A 21,879-nucleotide genomic window follows, 5' to 3' on the forward strand; every position below is an offset into this window, starting at 1 on the left:
AGTCGGGGTGAGGGTTGCCCAGGGTGTAGAGAGGAAGTGAGAGAAAAGGATGAGAGGAGAGGGAGAGGAGAAGAGGACGGAGAGGAGAGAAGGTGGGAGAGCGGGAAGAGAAGATGAGGAGGGGGGCTTCAGTCTGAGCTCATAATCACAACTACTGGAGGGGCTGGATCCAGGGTTCCGAACCTGGGTTCCTGGTCTGCTGGATGAAGGGGCGGGGACGATGACATTTGTTCTCTGGGCTCAGCAGCCACGAGATGCCCAGACCTGGGGGGACCTGGGAGGGGCAGCCAGCAGGGCAGCTGACCCGTGGGCATTGTAGAAAAGGCCAACCAGCTCCCATATATAGATATATAGAGAAATATAGGTATCTATTTATACAGATATCTCTCTATATATCAGCAATTCAGGATGCAACAATGCAACATACATAATACCAAATTCTGGGCTTCACGCTGAAAGACTGAAAACAGGAATTAATACCAGCAGCCAGATTATTAAAGGATTGAATTACTGCCTTAAAAGGGGGTGGAGTGGAATGGGTATATTTAACGTTAGAAATTGCATGGGTAACTTTAAAAATATATGTTTATTTTACAAAAGATAGTAAATTTCTCCTATTTGTGTCACCTACTCTCTAGAGCAAGAAAGGAAGTGAACTTTTTAACAAATAGCACAAGAAAAGTTAGTTAAATTCAAGGAAAAACTTTATAAATCATGAAATAGTTATTGAGGGAGGTTTACGCATTTCTGTAAAAGCTATTAAAAGTTGAGTACCTAACCATTTCCTATAAAATTAGAGCCAAGGAGATGAACCAAATATTTCTATGAATTTATAATCACCTGTGAAATTGCCCTGGAAACCTTTCTTCATAAGAAAACCACAGCCAGGAGTGCAGATGAGGGAATTTTTTCCTTTTGAGAGGGTAGAGAGTCCCAAGGGACATGGTCTGGGGCACAGCTGGGATACCTCAGGGACATTTTAAAGAGACGGTTGCTCCTGCCACGTGTAACTTCGCCAATGTGTTATTTCCAGAATAGGTGAAATCCTAGTTATTTCTCGTCCCAAACTGTTACATTCTCAGTGGGGTCGTTAGCACTAGGCAACACCGTTCTCTACATGTGACTGAAGCTTTGACAGTAAACTTGAGTTTGAATGCAGACTGGGGAAATCCAAAATATTTTGTAGACAAGTTAGATTGTATGATCATGGCCCATCCATATTTAATTACTGCACAGTGTATGCTAAGGCTGAATTTCCTGCCCACAAAGAGTATCGTCCTTGATACGAATTCTCTGCCTACAGTGTCAGTTAAGTCATCTTCGATGCGTTAAGAAGTATAATACTCTCTAGCTAGTGGTCCTTTCTAGAATTTCTTGGTTTTATAGATTCTTTGTAAGGATAATTTGCCTATGTTAATTCAGTGTTTTCCTGAAATTGAGAGACGCAGTGAAAATGCTGGGGTCTTCAGTCATTCAAATGTTTTTGACGAAATATTTGTCCATGTTATTCATGCACTGAGAAAAAGCATGCTTGAAATTTTGCTGAAGTCTGGACAGTGATGCCATGGCTAATTGTGAAGACACAAAGTTCATGATATTTTCAATAAGCTGATGGAACATATACCAACACTCATGTGGAGAATATCTTTGGTAGTTACTTGCCAGTAAACTGTGTATTTCAAAGCAGCTGACATGTGCCAGAAGCCTTTTCCTTCTCAGTGGAATGAGCTTTACACATTCATTATCAAGCCGAACTTCCCACTAGTGCAAAATTCCATCCATAATCTTGCTTACAAATGACCATCCAACTACTTTTTGAAAGTTGCCAAAGATGAAGGGCTTTGATACAGCCTCTCCATTACTGGATAGCTGAACCGAAATGCACTTCCCTGTAACAGTTTGTTCTTGTCCTTGTAACAGAATATCTAATTCTTCTTTCACAAACCTGTTCCAGATTTTTGAAAGCTGATGCATATTCAGTTTTTTTTTTTTTCCCTCTAAACTGTAGTTCTCAGCTTCTTCCCCAGTAAATAACTGTTAGGCTCCCTTCTAAATCTGGTCACCTTCCTCTGGACACCAGGTTTGTCCTTTACTTTCATAAAATATAGCCTCCAGGTGTGAACACAGTACTCAAAATATAGTCTGACCAGTGCAGCGTTCAATAACCTCCCTTGATCTGAACAGCTAGCTTTTTATCAGATAATTACTCTGGATAAAAGGTTTAGTCCAGTGCGAACACAGAATCTTACATAGATTTGAAATAACTTTGTAAAACGCATTTATGAAATATATTTATGTCAACTTGAGAAATCTTGAACAGCTGCTGTTGGGGACTTTAGATAATTTCTTTCTTGAACCCCCAAAAAGTGGAAATGTAAGAACAAAGAAGGTGGACTCAAGCTATGACACCGTGATCTGAAACATCACAAGGTTCCTCTGAGGTGCCCTTTTCATCCCCAGCCCTAGATCCTTGCTCTGCTTACATCAGTCTGAATGAGCCGTGGAGGAACACGGACCACGAATTTGATGAGTCTCAGGGTTCCCCTCTGTGTGACAACAATGTGGATGGGGAGTGGTACCGCTTCACAGGCATGGCAGGGGATGCCATGCCAACCTTCTGCATCCCGGAAAATCACTGTGGAACCCATGCACCTGTCTGGCTCAACGGCAGCCACCCTCTGGAAGGTGACGGCATTGTGCAACGCCAGGCCTGTGCGAGCTTCAGTGGGAACTGCTGCCTCTGGAACACCACAGTAGAGGTCAAGGCTTGCCCTGGAGGCTACTACGTGTATCGTCTGACCAAGCCCAGCGTCTGCTTTCATGTCTACTGTGGTCGTGAGTACCATCCCTGGGCTCCTTTTCCTCCCCAACGAGGCTACAGATGGCGTCAAAGAGAAAAGTGCCATCTGAAATTCAGTTATGGTAGAATCTCACAGGCTGAAGAACATTGATTTAGGGCCACAGACACCTCCAAATGGAGATTTCTGAGGTCTGTTCTTAGATTTCTGAAAAATTCCTGAAGAATAGGAAGGGAAGGGAGCTATGACTTTGATTACTTTTATTTTGTCGTCATTTCATTCAAACAAAACATTAGAAAGTGAAATGATGATTTACGTTATCTAAATAATAGATTTCTAACTTTTTTGAGGATGGAGGACCCATTCTTAAGATTTATTTCAGACATCTACATGGTAGCATTGTGCTTAGTGTCCATTGTTTTTTTAAAATGATACATAGTGGGAAGAAGCTACTTGAGATCAGTAATACTTCTAAATGAATTTTTGTGCTATTAATCCCATCAAAGTCCATATACATTTTTAAAGTAAACTGCAGAGAAGTGTAGGACATAATGCTTATTTATTCTACAGCTCATGGCTGGTGAGGTTTTAGATTTGAAGAATCTCCGTGGTCACCAAGGGCCTGTGGATCTGAAGTTGAGAATCACTGATCTCAATGACAGAACAAGTCCCTGGGCGGTATCTCTTGCCTTTGGGTTGTGTAAACCCTGAACAATGAGAATGCTCTCGCTGTTGGCTAGGAACTCATACCCCATGATTGAACCCACGAGGCTTTCTCAGGGATGAGAGCATCTCCTGGTCCTCGCCCCTCAGGAAAGGTCATCTTTATCCTTCCACAGACTTTTATGACATCTGTGATGAGGACTGCCACGGCAGCTGCCTGGACACCAGTGAGTGCACGTGCTCTCCAGGAACCGTGTTAGGCCCTGACAGACAGACGTGCTTTGGTAAGAAACTGATCTTGCAGTAGAAACAGGGTATTAGGAGCAAAAGGACAAATCAAAAACTCTTTCTGACTCAGAGCTCCATCATTTTTCCAGTGTGTGTCTCTGAACATTTAGAATGTTGTTTGCCTTTTTAACTAAAGCCTCAAGCCAAATTTATATCATATGTTGGGACAGTCTAAGATTACACTGTCCAGTACAGTAGCCACTAGCCATGTGTGGCTATGAAGCTCTGTAAATATGGCTTGTGTGACTGAAAAACTGAATTGTAATATGATTAATTTTAATTTAAAAGTTGAAATTTGATTCAGTCATTCGAAGACTGAAAATGAGTGGGTCAACTTGAGTAAACTGCACATTTTATGATTCCAAAATATAGATCAGGTATTTCTGATGAAAATTTAGCATCCAAATTGAGACATGCTCTAAAGTATAAAATGCATACCACGTTTTGAAGACCAGTTCAAAGAAGAATTTAAAAACTCAGTAATTTTAATATGGATTATATATTGAAATGAAATATTTTGAATATCCTGTATTAAATGATATATATTGTTAAAAGTAATTTTACCAATGTATTTTAACAGATTTTTTATGTGACCCCTGGGAAGTTTTAAATTACTTATGTGGCTTTCTTTGTATATCTGTGGGCTAGCTTTGGTCTAGAATTATCTAAGGACATACTCCTATAGCTTCACTGATGTAACTTTGGTTTCTCTGAGTAGCAAGAAAGGGGAGTCAGCTCATCTGTAGGAAATTCAGTGTTGTCCAGTTATATATGCTCTGTTGTCTACAACTGGAAGAAAATAGAGATTTAAAAAAAAAAGAAAGAAAATAGAGGTGAGAAACCCAAGACTGAAGACCATCTATTTTCCCTTTAATGTTATAAAGCTTTTTGTATTTAGACTCAAATAGATTTAAAACAAGTCTAGGGAGAAAGGGGAGGACTGACCCACACCCACCTCCTCAAGAAGAGCTGTAAAAAAGTCCACATGGGATGAGGATTCAGGGTGACAGGGACATAAAAGGATTCTTATTTTAGAGGAGCTTTTGTTCCTCAGTCTCCTTAATGAGCCCCACTGGCCATCCTGTGGAGCATGGCGAGGCCCTCCCATAACAGCTGTTAGGGCTCTTGAATGGTTGATTTTGACTGTGATTTCAAGCAAAAAGTTTTGCATTACAGGAGACAATGGTTCCTGTAACCCACCCCACCACCCACCCCAAAGCCTCAGACTGCACAACACGTACACAGCAGGAGATTTTCATTCACTTCACTGCTTTCATTTTAGTATAACTTTTGAATAGGTAATATACTTAAATGGTTCCCAAATGAAACAGCATGAAAGGTATACAGTGAAATGTTGAACTGTCTGCCCCCCATATGTTCCATTTCCCCCTCCTCCAACTCGGTCCCAAGTAACCTCTTACATTATTTATATATGTATCCTTCCAGGGCTCCTTCAGGCAAATGTAAAAATACAAATATATATATTGCCCTTTTTTAAACCAAAAGTCACATATCATACACACCATACACATCACTCTTAACAGTTTATCTTGGGTCTCCCTGCCTATTGGGACATAGGGAAAAGCCCCCAGTTTCTACCTGGGGTCTGTCTATTGGTTTCAGGGAGATCATGAATTCCCAAAAATTAGCGCCAAAGTTTTGTGTTTATGTGCATGTGTCAATGTTACTTTAGGGTTTTTTTTAAGGTAACAATTTCAATTATTCATTTTAAATTATGTATTTTTTTTCAGGCAGAGAGAAAAGTATAGGAAAATAATATAACAGGCACTCATGTACCCAGATTTATAGCTAAAATTTTCTTCCTTTTTTTTAAAAATAAAAGTTTACAGATAAGAGTAAAGCCATCTCACTCCATCTCATTTACCTCTCTCACCCTCTAGTGTTAATACTGTTTTGAAGTTAGTATGTGTCCTGGTCCCTGTTTTCATGCTTCCGTTATTTATTTATGTATGCAACCATAACAATATGTAGCATTGTTTCATGTGTTCTTAAAATTAACATATAAATGACACCTTACCCCATGTGTAAGATTTCCTCTAGAGCATACCTATAAAAGTGGAATTGCTGGAGCACAGGGTATCTAAGTTAGGCTGTAAACGACAATAAACTCCCAATAACGATGGCTTAAATGAGTAAAAGTGTACTTCTCCCTCATGTAAAAAAAAAAAAATCAGTCACAAGGTAAGCAGTCCAGGCCTTGGACAGAAGCTGGACCCAAGCACCAGTGTGGCCATGCCCAGGAAGGCTGCTCAGGCCTCTGACCATCCACTGTCCAGGCAGTAGGGGCCCTGGATGAAGATGAAGATTCTAATCTCACCCACTGTACTTTCCATTTCTACAAGTTCTGTATGTTTGGTTTCGATTCTGCCTTATCTTTTTACACACTTCTTATATTTTGGTTACCATCCTTTGTTCTATCTGTTTGGTTATTTTTTAAATCCTTGTATTATGGATTTTTCTGGATTATTCTGTTCTCTCCAGTTCCAAGCCTCCCACGCACTATCTTGTCAGCTCCTTCTCACAGTGGACCGTCTTCTCATGTGTAGTGTTGATGGCAAACCATCTTCTGTTATCACTGTTTTTCTGTGGAACTCCATTCATTACCAGGTTTCAGAAACAATTTACAGAACTGTTTTTCAAATGTTTTTGTCACAGAAGCTTCCCCAGTCCAGGCCAAATCTTACATCACTTTCTCAGCTTCAAGATTCCCATACCACGTGGAAATTATGAGTTCATACTACAGTCATGGCAGGGCCTATCCGACTTGAGGTTTCTGTTGTTTATGAAGGCTTTTGTCTCTCCTGGAGCCCCTGGAAGAGAGCTCCTTACTGCTTCCCTGGCCTTAGAGCAGGGTCCTTCTACTCCCCCTCATGTGGGGATTCCTTTTCTGGGGTCCTGAAATCAAGCAGGGTTTCAATTCCAGCTCATCTCCTCTCCTGCACCCAAGGCCATGCCTTCTGTCACCTTGTGGATATTTAAACCCCAGTCACTGGTTGATGTCCTAGATCCAAACCAGGACAAGTGTAGCTCCTCAAACTCCCCTTTCTTTGTAGAAGGAAGGGGATCGACATTTGTTGCCAATTGTGCATTTTTTTATAGCAAGAGTCCATAGTTTTTAATCAGATTTTTTAAAAGGTTAACAATCGCTGCTTAAGTACAATATTCCAATATTTAAAATAGATTTTGAGGACTGTCATTCATTTAAAACAGAAGACAGGCTCACAAAAAAAACTTTATCAGACATTTCCTTCTGTAATGTAAATTCTTTTAATGCATTTAAAACACAGTTTGATTTATTTTTTTATTTTAAAGTTAAAAAAAAATTTATTGGGGGAGGTAGTTATGTTTGTTTGTTTTGATGGAATTACTGAGGATTGAACCCAGAACCTCGTACCTCCTAAACACACACCTTACCACTGAGCTATATCCTCCCCTCAACACTTTGATTTATAAGTTTTATTTATTTAACAAATCTTCAGGAACTGGAGAAAATGAGACTCACCACCACAAACAAATAGGTGACCCCTGGTAACACAGGGAACTTCATTTCCCCAACAGTTTTGCCCTTACGAGGGAACTGGCCAGTAACCAGTGGCCTGCTGCTCCAAGAGGGCAGATGGACAAATAACTCAGTTGAGGAGACCTGGTCGATAGAAGTGATTACACTGGATCCCAGCAAGGGAGTTGGGTTGTAGAAAGTCTACGGACAGGATCTCAAAAGATGCAGAGATCCTGCTAAGGGGCTTGGGGAAAGACCGAGTTGTTCAGCAGTATGTAAATGGTGTGGTTTCTCTTCTACAGATGAAAATGAATGTGAGCAAAACAATGGTGGCTGCAGTGAGATCTGTGTAAACCTCAAAAATTCATATCGATGTGAGTGTGGGGTTGGCCGTGTGCTAAGAAGTGATGGCAAGACTTGTGAAGGTGAGATGGGTAAGAGGGCTTCACATCAATAGCCCCATCTAAGCCACTGGTTTATTCTTTGATGTTCATGAAACTGCCCAACGTTAGAAGAGAGAGCAGTTTGGCTGTGTAGAGGATCAACACAGGGGTTCATCGCTACTGAGGATGCTCCTGTTGCAGACAGAGTGCAGTGTAGATTTTGTCTGCAAGCTTTAGCAGGAGGGAGTTGTTGCATTTTGCAAGAGGCAGAGAGCCACACTGGGAAATAAAAATAGGGTATTCTGTGTTTCTCAAACTTTAGTGTGACCGTGAATCATCTGGGATCTTGTTAAAATGCAGATTCTTATTCAGTAAGTCTGGGGTCAGGTGAAGAGACTGCATTTCTAAAAATCTTCTAGGTAAAGCCTATGCTGTGGATCCAAGGAGCACACTTGTACTAGCAAGGCAGTAGTAGAGGCAGGTGGAAGAACAAATTATTTACAGCAGTGTTTCTCCAACTTCCCTGCTGAGGAGAATCACCCGGGTGCTTTTAAAGCTGGCCCTTCCCAGGCCTGTCTCCTGGTGCCTCCGGTCAGTGGGGTGGGAGAAGCCTTACAGTTTGTGTTTTTACCAAGTTCCACAGGTGAGTCTTACCATCTTGGAAGTTTGGGAAACTGGTTTACATGAAGCCATTTTTTTTAACTTGTATGCTTTGGATTTATTGGGAGTAATCCATTTTTGGAGATAAGTAAACTTATCTATTTTTGATACTAGAAATGCTGTATACAATTTATATAATTAAGTAATAAAAAGTAATTTGTAATGTATGTCAAATAATTGAAGCAGAAATTATCTATTATTATGATATAAAACTTAGATAATATCCTTCTCTAAGGCACATTTGCCCTTGCATATTATCCCAAAACTTCATCACTTCCACTTTAGTGAGTCTGAATCTGATGACATTGGGAGTTGAGGGATCCTCCCAAAATATCCTCCACTCTTTGCAGATTATATGATAAGATAAATGTACTTGAAATTTTATTGAATAAGGGTAATGTCCTGGATCCTCCTTAAATTTTATTTTATGCAATAATCTTCCCATATTTGCATATTAATGAAATGTTCCATGAGGAACATTTGTAATTATCCATGAGTATTTTATTGGAAATATTGTAGTTAATCCTCATATAATTTTAAAACCTAATAATCATAACTGAAAAGTATTTTAGCAGACGATTACATTCAAATATTAATTATACTTTAAGATTAAGATTTGTATTTGAAACCCTTAAATTTTATGTATAGTCCAAACATATTTGTTTCTTTAGCTAGTCGTTGGATGAGCATATCTTTTTTAAAACAAAAAGCTCTTTTTAATTTTTAAGTAGTTTTTATTGTTTTGTTTTATTATGAAAGAGTTATGTTCATAGAAGAAAATACAGAGGAGTAAAAGAAAGATAAATAAATGACCCACAATCCCACATGCCAGATATATCCATTCTAAACATTTTGGTATATTCTCGTAAGAGACTTAAAATCCTTCAGGCCAACTAAGAATTTCAGTTTATTTTGTGCTTTGCAGTTTTAGACCTGGAAATATCCTCAGTGAACATTTGGTCCAACCCCTTCCTTTTACATATATTGAAATTGAGACCCAGAGAAATTAAATGACTTAAAGAAGATCATTTTTAAGGAAAAAAATCCTATTAATGTTGATTTTAACATCCTATAGCATATTTTTATGCTTTCTTCTACACCATCATATATCATTTTCAGCTATTTCAAAAACCTATAGGTTAATGAAAAAGAATGAAAATGAACATATGTATGTATATGCATGATTGTGACATTGTGCTGTACACCAGAAACTGACACATTGTAACTGACTGTACTTCATTTTTTTAAATTTTTAATTAAAAAATAAAGTTTATCCAATATATTATCCAAAATAAATAAATAAATAGCACACCAAAAAAACCCTATAGGAATCCTTTTATCCATTTTAACTATACAGACTTATTAACAAGTGATAGCCTAATCTCTTAAATTTTGCAAAGATTAATTCATTGCAAATTTAACCTCTCTCTGTGCTTCACAAAAATTGATTCATCCCCAGTTAACTTACTAATGTTCCAAAAAAAAATATTTTTTACTATTATTGAACTGAGAGTTATAGCTATAACTGGAAATTGGCTCACATCTTTCCATGAGCATCTTAAATGACTTGAAACCATTCCCTTTTATTATCTTACCCCTACTGCAGGGACCAGTAAACTTTTTCTGCATAGATCAAACAGTAGATATTTTAGGCTTTGTGGACCATATAGAATCTGTTGAAACTGCTCAACTCTGCCTTTGTAGTGAGAAAGCAACCATAGATAATAGGTAAATAAATGGGTGTGACTATGTGCCAATAAAACTTTGTTTACAACATGTAGCAGGCCACCATTTGATGACCCATGATCGAGAAGATAATATCCAGAGTCCACAAAGGTCATTATTTTTCCTCTGTTCACTATGATATTATGTGGTAGTTTCTTCATTTTTCAATGGAATATTTTTTTCTTTTTGTCCATTTGATTGAGTATGCTTTTTGAAAATGCAAAACTTTAAAAAAGAAAGCTTAAAAAAAAAACTACCTCATAAAAGGATTGTCACAAAGAGATCAGTAGAATGAAATCTCTTAGTGTTTTGTCCAGGTCTCATTTTTACAGTGATCTGTCAGCCCAAGAAATGTATTTCCAGTGCTGTTAGTCCTAGAGATTTGAGGAGAGGGGCTGGTGATCCAAACAGTTGGCAATAACTCTGATTAACTCTGATCCATTTAGGTGCTCCGGTTGAATTTATGTTCTGTCAGTCCCTTTTACATCAGTAATACTCTATAAAATTTCATACTGGGTGGATTAAATGTTACATCAATTAAGAAATGACTTTCAAAATTTGTAGATACTGACAGGCATATGCAGAATAGATAAACAAGATTACACTGTATAGCACAGGGAAATACATACAAGATCTTGTGGTAGCTCACAGCAAAAAAAAAAATGTGACAATGAATATATGTATGTTCATGTATAACTGAAAAATTGTGCTCTACACTGGAATTTGACACAACATTGTAAAATGACTCTAACTCAATAAAAAAAAATGAAAAAAAAAGAAAGAAAGAAAGAAAGAAAGAAAAAGAAATGACTTTCAGGTCTTCCTTCCCACAATTGTGGTCTAACCATGAGAAAAACAGACCAGTCCAGAGGGAAGGGCATTCTGCAAAATGACCAGCTTCAGTGGTTATAGCTGTGCCTGTTGGAAGATTGCTCTTTGTAGCTATAACATTTAATAAGCTTTGGTCTGGCCTTACCCACCTGTCTCAGTGACGGAGTGGGGCTCCAGTGATACTGTGATGAGTCAAGTATAATGGCTGATGCACAGGACCATCCAAGAAACAGAATTCTTGGGGAAGAGGGCTGCCAGTTCATCCCTTCTCTTCTGTTTTTTATTGCAGACATTGAAGGATGCCACAACAACAACGGCGGCTGCAGCCATTCTTGTCTGATGTCTGAGACGGGCTATCAGTGTGAATGTCCCCGGGGCCTGGTGCTGTCTGAAGATAACCACACTTGCCAAGGTAGTACATGGACTGGCTCAACTTCAGCTCTGACCCCCCGAATCTCCCTGCCTTCCTCACCCAAGTGTGTCAGGATTCTCATCTTTTAGAAAACCAGCTCTTTCAGCAGTGTGTATTCACCCTGAAATCATTTAAAAATTGTGGTTAAAAATATATGTATATAAAATGTATCATCTAAACCAATTTTAAGTGTGTATTTCAGCAGTGTTAAGTATATTCACATTGTTGTGCAACAGATCTCTGGAACTTTTTCATCTTGTAAGACTGAAACTCTATACCCATCAAAACAGCTACTCCTCGTTCCCCCTTCCCCGCCCAGCCCCTGGCAACCACCATTCTACTTTCTGATTCTATGACGTCAACTGCTTTAGATACTTCATATCAGTGGACTCCTACAGCATTTGTCTTTTTGTGACTTAACATATTTTACCTAACAGATTATCTACGGGGTTCATCCACTTGATAGTACATGACAGGATTTCCCTTTCTAAAGCTATTCCACTGTGCGTATTTACCCCATTTTGTTTATCCATTCATCCATTGATGGCCAGGGTTGCTTCCACCTCTTGGCTATTGTCAGCAATGCTCCTATGAACATAGGTGTGCAAATATCTCTTTGAGATCCTGCTTTCAATTCTTTTGAATCTATACCCAGAAACAGGATTGCTGAATCATATGTCTTCCTTAGCTTTTTATCTTTTTTTCCCCCTCTAATTTCTAGTATTAGTTGTATAACAAATACTTCATTTAGATGCAATTCTTCTCTTTTCTAACAGATAATTGGGTTATGAAAAGTTGAAAGCCCTAAGGACTTCCCCTTACATTTACAATGTGATCATCAACAATCCTCTGAGAACTAATTTCTGGAAAACTAGTTATCTATGTCCAGAAAATTCATTCTTTCATCCAGCAAATATTTAATGAGCGCCTGTCTCTGATTTCTTTATACTATGCCATACTAATGATATGCCCTCACATGTTGATATTGTCCTCACAGATGGTCTGACAGTACCCAGAAGTACTCCTTTTAGGGTACTGGTAGAGTCTGGAGAAGTGAACGCTAGAAAAGCAATCTTTTTATATTAAATTAAAGTAAAATTTATAGTCAGAGTTTATGGTTTACTGAGCAATGCAAGGACAATTTGGAACTCTTCGCCAAGTGCACTAACACTGTTTTTATTACCTCTGTTTTATGAGGCAGTAATTAATGGTAAAGTCAAAGCAGTAGCATTCTGTAATTTAAGCCTATATCAAAGCAATCCTTTTTATGTATTGCCAATAAATTGTGTTTGTGCTAAAAGTGCATCCTTTAGGTGTTTCAGTGCATGGAGTTTTGCCAGCCATGCTTTGAAGTAAATGTTTGTTGAATTGAAACCTGAACACAATATTTTTTCACTCGGGAAACAGTATAGTATTTGAGGAGCATTATTTGACCCCAGCCTTGGGAGTTAGGAGTCCAGGTTTTATTCACCAATTTGTTTTGAGTCTCAGAGATTCCCTTGAGGTTAGAGCAAAAAGCTCAAGTTGCGAGAGGATGAAGTTTTTTCTCCTAGAAGCCTCCTTCCCGTTCTCCCAATTTTGCTCTCCTGGCTCTAACAGCAGCCCCTCTTCCCACAGTCCCTGTGATGTGCAAGTCGAACACCATAGAAGTGAGCATCCCCAGGGACCTGGTCGGCGGCCTGGAGCTCTTCCTGACCAACACCTCCTGCAGGGGAGTGTCCAATGGCACCCATGTCAACATCCTCTTCTCCCTCAAGACGTGTGGCACAGTGGTTGATGTAGGTTCTTCCTGGAGGACCCTTCGGGAATGACTGAATCCAGTTATTTGGGAGGTTGTTGACAGAGGTGTGCAGTGTGGCTTGTGTCATCGGTGAAATATTTCCACGTGAAAGAACAGAGCTCAAAAAATCCCATACTGTACATTTAATAAATGTATTATTGAGTATCTGTTGTGGTCCCGGCACTGTGAGGACACCAAGTTAAGAAAAATTCTGCTATTTCCGCTCTCAAATAGTACCATCTCTCCATACATGTAGACATTTTCCTGAGTGCAGCAGCACTGGTACCAGGGGGCTGGCTGTGTCTCTGACCAAGTATTTTACTCAGAGAAAGCGACTGATGTAGATGATGGTTCATTTATGAGGTAGCAAAGAAGTTCAAGGAGTTTCTGAGTTCAGGGGGTAGTAAAAGGTTTGTACCTTCATCCAAGAATCTGTGTACAGCCCTGTGTTAGGGAGTCTGCAGGATATGTGAAATAGGATTCCTGACTTTAAAAAGGAACGTACACAGTAGTATTGAGATGACAACATACGCAAAATATAAATGAGAGTGATACAGTTGACAGGTGGTACAGGAGTTCAGAAAGGGGCAAACACTGGAGCAGTCAAGATGACTGGGACCTGAACTGGGGCAGAGTGTGGTTATACAGGCAGAGAGGAAAAGAAAGGGCATTTCACATGGAAAACAAGTGAGCAAGTCTCAGAGATGGGAATTTTTGAGGCTTATGCTGAGTGAATGGGCAATGCAGCCTGACTGGGAAAGGATTCACAGTGGGAAAGGAAACTGGAAAAGTAGATGGAGGGAGATCATGTTTCCAAAGATCTGCCTTATGTGCTCGGATGAGACATTTGGGCTTTATCCCATAGTAATGGGATTCAGCAGGCACTGTCAGAATGAAATCAGAATAGGCAAGTTGGATAGAGAAAAAGAGGACTTGGACCCAGGAGATCAGTGCAGAGGCCCTTGCAACCAAATAAATGTTTATTTATTGAATCCAACTTAGAGAAAATCAGAGAGCTAAGTAGACTTGGGGTGAGACATGCAGAAGATAGTCAAGGACAAGGCATCACTTTAGGCATATTGTTTATCCTATCTGTGGATAATCAAATGGAAACGCCCAATGAGTTTCCAGTACACAGGAGGCGTACATGCGATAGCTGAAGTCTGTGTGTGGATGAGTTCAGCACAAGGTCATGCTGCAGCACGATCACCAGGTCTAGGATTCCAGAAAAAAAATGATCTACAGGAGCTGTTCTTTTGTAAAATATCAGAGCTTTGAATGTGCTGATTCTGCATAGCTCCGGTTTTATGACTAATCCTCCAAAGGAATGTGTGGGTTGACCATGAAGTGGTATGTAAAACTCTTAACAGTCAAAACATCTTACTGAAAAGAGGAGAAGCAATTTAAAAAAAAAAAAAAAAAGAGCCTCCAGATTCAGCAACCCAATCTCTAATGTATTTTAATATAAAGAGAAATTTAGAGAATGTTTCTATCAAAAAAAGGGGCGGGGGGGGGCGGCAATTCTGCAGAAATAAACTGGGACTCTTTTTCCTCTCCTGGCCCTGGCCTTGATCAGGTAGTGAATGACAAGATCGTGGCTAGCAACCTCGTGACAGGTCTACCCAAGCCGACCCCAGGGAGCAGCGGCGACATCATCATCCGAACCAGCAAACTGCTGATCCCAGTGACCTGCGAGTTCCCGCGCCTCTACACGATTTCCGAGGGCTATGTGCCTAATCTTCGCAACACCCCGCTGGAAATCATGAGCCGCAATCACGGCATCTTTCCGTTCACTCTGGAGATCTTCAAGGACAATGAGTTCGAAGAGCCTTACCGGGAAGCTCTGCCCACCCTCAAGCTTCGTGACTCGCTCTACTTCGGCATTGAGCCTCTGGTGCACGTGAATGGCTTGGAAAGCCTAGTGGAGAGCTGCTTTGCCACCCCCACGTCCAAGATCGACGAGATCCTGAAGTACTACCTCATCCGGGATGGGTAAGTAGGCTGCTTGACCCATCGTCCCTAGTTCACAGCCAACGTCTAGGCGCGCATGCGTCCTCAGTCCTTTCCTGAACCCACATCGCACTCACTCTTAAGCGCTCTTGATTGGTTCCGAAACCCTTTATTGACTTTTGGTGGTAAAAACTGGTGAGGGAAAGGGGAGTCGAAAATGACTCCAAGGGGTCTATCTCGTATGAATGACTAGATGCCCTTAGCTAAGACAAAAGGACATAGAGAAGCAGATTCGTTATGAAAATATTGAATATTATCATTCCCAATAGTAATGTATTGTAAATGCCCGCAGGAGACATAGGAAGAGAAGTTCAGTGGGCGGTTGGAAATGCATATCAGACCCAGGAACGAGATCGACTGGAGACAAAAGGCGAAGAATCACCCCGTTTATAGTAGAAACTATAGACTTGATTAACCTGCCCAGAGAGAGGGTGAGAAATGGGTGCCGAGTAGGGGCTGAGAAATGCAAGAGGATGAGGAAGTGGAAGCAGCAAATGTAGACCCATCTTGGAAGAAGTTTGGTGGTGAAGGAAAGTACAAATACTTTAGTAGTTTTAGGAGAGGAAAGACCTAGTGAAGTTTGTTTTTGCTGGCTTGTTTTATCCAGAGGAGGTTTCCTGATTTCCTGAGGATGCTTTGCGTGTCTCTGTGTATCATTGGACGCCTAGCAGTTACCACACCCACTGCTTACATTCCCAGGAAAATTATACTCACACCCCAAACTCATAGCAGTATCTCATCAGCTTCTTCCTCACTCTCAGCATCACATGGGACATATCTCAGGCAGGGTCAGGACCTGCGGCTTAAGGGAAATGGTCTACTAAGAGTGCCCCAGCTGTGCCCCAGTTTCATGCCCTTTGCTGATTGGCCCAATAGACTCTGCTTTGCTTTTAGCACCCGGGATCTCTCACCACAGGCAGCCTTCACCTGCTGCTATCAAACCTCCTGCACAATGATCTTCAACCCTTGATGCCACAGTAGGATGAACTGAGAAGCTTTTTGAAAAGTAGCAATATCCCAGCCTCATTCTCTCTAGTCCACTCTTACTGTCGTAATTCATTATCTTTCACCTGGACAGATAAAATGCTTCTTAACACAGCCCCCTAAATCCCAGCTTTCAAGTCTCAGCTCCACAGAGCCCTGGGTACCTGGTCAAAAGGGGGCGGGGAGGAAAGATATATATAGTCAGATCCCTGCTGAAAGTCTTTTGATGGCTCTTGATTTCCTTTGGTTAGTAAATTTAACTGTTTACCAGCAGGAATACTTCTAGCCTCAGATTCCTGTAGCCTCCTTAGCTTGTTTTCAGGGTCTGGAAAGTGCATCATTCTCAACTGCTTTGGGTGGCCAAGAGTAGGTCTCATGGGGGCTGTAGCCTTTCGGATTTCTTGCCGTCTTAAAGTGATCCCCACAAAGATTTAAGATTAAAAGTAGAAACATCAGTTTTGGTTTGTTTTGTTTTTAGTCACATAATTAGTGCTAAGAAGATTAGGGAATGGATTTTTTTTTTTGGTGGGGGAATGGATTTTGTTTTCTTCCTTTTTTTTTTTTTACAGCTTGATTGGAGTCCTATTTGCATACAGTAAGTATACATATTTAAAGTGTACAGTTTGGTAAGTTCTGACGTATACACTTGTGAAGCCATCACTACAATCAAGATAGTGAATATTTCTCTTACCCCGAGAGTTTTCTCTTGCCCCTCGTATTTACTTTTTTTTTAAACATTTTTTTTGAGTTATAGTCATTTTACAATGTTGTATCAAATTCCAGTGTAGAGCACAATTTTTCAGTTATACATGAACATACATATATTCATTATCACATTTTTTTTCACTGTGAGCTACCACAAGATCTTGTATATATTTCCCTATGCTATACAGTATAATCTTGTTTATCTATTCTACATTTTGAAATCCCAGTCTGTCCCTTCCCACTCCCCACCCTCCTGGCAACCACAAGTTTGTATTCTATGTCTATGAGTCTGTTTCTGTTTTGTATTTATGGTTTTTTTTGTTTTTTTTTTTTTTTGTTTTTAGATTCCACATGTGAGTGATCTCATATGGTATTTTTCTTTCTCTTTCTGGCTTACTTCAGTTAGAATGACATTCTCCAGGAACATCCATGTTGCTGTAAATGGAGTTATGTTGTCAGTTTTTATGGCTGAATAGTATTCCATTGTATAAATATACCACATCTTCTTTATCCAGTCATCTGTTGATGGACACATATTTACTTTTTGCAAAAGTAAATGTATAGTCTCAACTTTAACTGGGAAAACATGTAACCTGCAATCTGAGTAAAACTTGTGAAGCTTATTTATATATTCATTATTCAGATCCTCAGGACTATATATACTTTTATTTTAAGCAGTTCTAAGAAGCTGTGCCATTTAATTTTCTAGCCCTTATCCATACAAAACAGAAAAGAAAGATTCTATGGAAGATATTAAAATGGTTGAAAAGCATAGGCAGAACTCAAAAACACAGCTGTGTAGACCTGTGTACACTACTCAAGGCAAATACTCCCATCTCTCATGCAATATTGGCTAGTACAGTATTGGCTAGTACAATAATAGTGCATTTAAGATAATCCCTCAAGATAGAATCTAACTCTCAGCTTGGCTCACTGTACCTCACCCTCTGACCTCTACCTTCTCCAGTTGCTGCTCCTGCCAGAGGGAACTATGGGCAATCCCCAAATCCTATAGTTCCCTACCCCCTCCTGACTCTGCACCTACTGTTTCTTCCACTGCCTGAAATCTTCTCCTTTTCCTCCTGTCTGATTCTTACTGGTCCTTCAAGATTCAGTGGGGTTTATTTCCTCCACAAACCCTTCCCTGATTCCTTCTGACCTGAACTAGAAACCTTCCTTCCTTCTTCCTCATCAATGCCTAGCCTACAGTAAAGGTCATTAAATAGTTGTCAAATGAATAGTTACCATAATACTAATTTGGAGCTAGCTCAGAGCCCTAAAATAGTATAACTAGTAAAATACTATATACTAATATTTTACTATTGTAATACTAGTATACTTATACTAGTAAAGTACTAGTCTAAATAGTAAAGCAGTTTACTTATATTTATAAATTGTTTGATTATTCATTGTCCTCAACTTAAACTTAAATCAGATTGGCTTCCCCTGACATTTAACATATCTGATTCACCTCCCTCTAGTTTTAGTCAGCATATGCTCTGAGAATTAAAATAATTTAATGAAAACCTAATAAGCAAAATAGAGTTAGAAAGTTTATATCTACAAAAAGAAGCATATTACATTCCAAAATCCAACAGTGGATGACTTTGGGTAATCAGTTATTTTGAATTATCCTGTACCATTGTTACTTTAATTTTTTTAATTAATTTTTTTCTTTCCCCATTTTTTAAATTGAAATATAGTTGATTTACAATGTTGTATTAGTTTCTGATGTACAGCATAGTGATTCAGTTATACATATATATACACATATTCTTTTTCATATTCTTTTTTATTGCAGATTACTACAAGCCATTGAATATAGTTCCCTGTACTATACAGTAGGACCTTGTTGTTTATCTATTCTGTACATAGTAGCTTGTATCTGCTAATCCCAAACTCCCAATTTATCCCTCCTTCCCCCTTTCCTGCCCCACATCCCCCTGCACCATAACCATAAGTTTGTTTTCTATGCCTGTGTGAGTCTCCTTGAATTTTGTAAATAAGTTGGTTTGTGTCGGGTTTTCTTTTTTTTTTTAGATTTCACATATAAGTGATATCATACGCTATTTGTCTTTCTCTGATTGATTTACTTCACTTAGTATGATAATCTCTAGGTCCATCCATGTTGCTGCTACTGACATTATTTTATTCTTTTTCATGACTGAGTAGTATTCCTTTGTGTGTGTGTATGTGTGAATGTGTGTGTGTATATATATATATCTCTCACAACTTCTTTATCCAGTCGTCTGTTGATGGACATTTAGGTTGCTTCCATGTCTTGGCTATTATAAAAAGTGCTGCTATGAACATTGGGGTGCATGTATCTTTTCGAATTAGGATTTTCTCTAGATAAATGCCCAAGAGTGGGATTACTGGATCATATGGTATCTCTATTTTTAGTTTTTTAAGGAACCTCCGTACTGTTCTCCATGGTAGCCGCACCAAACTACATTCCTATTAATAATGCAAGAGGGTTCCTTTTTTTCCACACCCTCTCCAGCATTTGTTATCTGTAGACTTTTTGAGGATGGCCATTCTGACCAGTGTGAGGTGATACCTTATTCTCTAACACCGTATACAAAAATAAACTCAAAATGGATTAAAGACCTAAATGTAAGACCGGATACTATAAAACTCCTAGAGGAAAACATAGTCAGAACACTCTTTGACATAAATCACAGCAATATTTTTTTGGATCCATCTCCTAGAGTAATGGAAATAAAAACAAAAAATAAACAAATGAGATCTAATTAAACCTAAAAGCTTTTACACAACAAAGAAAACCATAAACAAAACAAAAAGACAACCTATAGAATGGGAAAATATATCTGCAAACAATGCAACTGACAAGGGATTAATTTAGAAAATATACAAGCAGCTCACATAGCTCAATATCAAAAACACAAACAACCCAATCAAAAAATGAGCGGAAGATCAAAATAGACATTTCTCCAAAGAAGACATACAGATGGCCAACAGATACATGAAAAGTGCTCAACATCGGTAAATATTTGAGAAATGCATTGTTACTTTCTTTTAGCGCATGAATGTGGAGTTGACAAACTAGCATTGTCTACTTGCAGCAAACACCAAATCAAGAGCCAGAATTTGTCTTGGATTCTACTCTGTAATGTGTTACCCTGCAACAACTCTTTCTGCCACATTTTCTCTTGAAAAAAGAAAATTGTATTTTTAGAGGAATTGAAAATGCTGAGGCACTTAGATGAAAAGGGTTAATTTAATATCGTGTTACAATCGTTATCGTAGGTACTGGACTGTAAACTTGACGTCACAGAGTGTTCACCTCTATCATCTCTGCTGCACCCAACAGAGTGTGTCACCCAGATTAGATGTGCAGTGGGTATTTATCAGAGAACATACACAGAAGATGGTATACACTCATTTAACCTCAGGAAAATGAAAATGTGTACATAAATACAAGACATAACAGAAGCAGTGCTACATGTTGATATCCTCTTCAGTTCAGGGAAAAATGTACCAGTGGCAATACAAGCCAAGATGGCTTATTTTGAAACAATATTATTTGCTTTTTCAACTGCACTGCAACAGCAATTAGCAATGAACCAGAAAGTGGTCTGTAAGCATGTGGAGCAAGTATCCAGTTTTATAGGCTTTTATATCTGATCCCCACTTTTTTACTGGCCTGGTAGATGGAAACTGTTAGGTTATCCATAATAAAGAAATACAGTCAGGGAAAAAAGTTCCTTTAGAACTCAAAATGGAAACGATAATACATGGGTGAGCCCTGACCTTTAGCAGAAATGGTTCATCAATACTAAACCGTGGCCTCAGAATGGAGAATCCGTAACAGTTCTTTCCCCCAGCTAACCCTGAGGTGAACCTAGGAAGTTCACTTTAAGCAATAGACCTGAGATTAAAACCCCAAAGCCCTATCAAACTACAATGTAGCATTAAATTTGAGGAAAGAGGAATTAAAATATTCTCGAAGGACATGACTTTTTCCCAGTAGATCCAGTTATTCTCTAAGAAACAGATCTTTGATGTACAAACTGGGACCTGCTCACCTTTGGAGCTTCTTCAGGGCTGAATGCCTATTAGGTGTCTGATAAATACTATGAAATCTATTTAAAGGAAAGCCTTCTCAAATCAATAATAAGGTATAGGAATGTAGAATTCCTGTAATATTATTACAAGTGAAAATACAGCCTTACAAAGATACCTTTATTTCAAAAGATATCTTTGAAACAAATGTTTTCACTGTTGCTAACACTTCAATACATTGCCTTAACAGGAGGTCCTTGAGCCCAGTTTGTGGGTACAGCCAATGAGAGACGGGACAGACAGCGTTAATGAGCAGGGCTATGTCTGAGGATGCCTTCACAGAGAGGGAATTTCATTTTTCCTTCATTCTCAAAAATCTTGAGTGCAACTCAGTCTCCTCCACCCAGATTGCCTCTCCTTGGACTGACATGTTGGACTGGATTGTTTTTCCACCTCTGTTTAAACAATCAAGTCTTACGTACTATCCTGTCCCACTTCCAGCTGTGTTTCAGATGACTCAGTAAAGCAGTACACATCACGAGATCACCTAGCAAAGCACTTCCAGGTCCCCGTCTTCAAGTTTGTGGGCAAAGACCACAAGGTGAGCTGAACACCTTTACCTTGGAATCCCTCCCCTCCCCAGCCCCCCATCAACCTGAGCCTTCCTTCTTGGTGTCGCAATTTGTTGACATTCTACGAGCCCACAGTTAAGATCTGCATCACCTCTATGAGAAATACTATAAAACTGGCCATCTGGAAGCTTAACACCTTCATGAATGTCGCAGTTATCTGCCCCCCTGCCAAAAAAAAAAAACTATATTTGTTCAAAGAAAGTGATTATATGTAAAATATATGATTTTATTTATTATAATGTAAAATCCTTGTGAGCAGATGAGGTTGAAAAAACCTTTGTAGTGGTCATGTGGCAAAGGATATGGAAAGAGAATTCACAGAAAAGACAAACAGTGAAATGTTCAGTGAAAATAGTCTAAGATGCCAATTAAAACAATTATAAGACTATTTTATATGTATCAGATGTGCAAAACTATGAATCCCAACACTTGCAAGGCTCTAAAGAGAAGTAGATAGTGGCA

At 39.2% G+C, this 21,879-nt stretch overlaps 1 protein-coding gene across 1 annotated transcript in view; it reads left to right on the forward strand.

Moving 5' to 3' along the window:
• OIT3 (oncoprotein induced transcript 3) overlaps nucleotides 1-21,879 on the forward strand; it is a 28,996-nt gene that overhangs the window by 5,473 nt on the left and 1,644 nt on the right. The window contains exons 2-8 of the mRNA XM_074374173.1: nucleotides 2,461-2,835; nucleotides 3,638-3,745; nucleotides 7,572-7,694; nucleotides 11,158-11,280; nucleotides 12,898-13,058; nucleotides 14,637-15,052; nucleotides 21,287-21,386. Coding sequence (XP_074230274.1) covers nucleotides 2,461-2,835; nucleotides 3,638-3,745; nucleotides 7,572-7,694; nucleotides 11,158-11,280; nucleotides 12,898-13,058; nucleotides 14,637-15,052; nucleotides 21,287-21,386 — 1,406 coding nt within the window. The remainder of the gene's footprint in view (nucleotides 1-2,460; nucleotides 2,836-3,637; nucleotides 3,746-7,571; nucleotides 7,695-11,157; nucleotides 11,281-12,897; nucleotides 13,059-14,636; nucleotides 15,053-21,286; nucleotides 21,387-21,879) is intronic.

This window comes from Camelus bactrianus, chromosome 11 (assembly GCF_048773025.1).
Source record: "Camelus bactrianus isolate YW-2024 breed Bactrian camel chromosome 11, ASM4877302v1, whole genome shotgun sequence".
Taxonomy (NCBI): Eukaryota; Metazoa; Chordata; class Mammalia; order Artiodactyla; family Camelidae; genus Camelus; species Camelus bactrianus.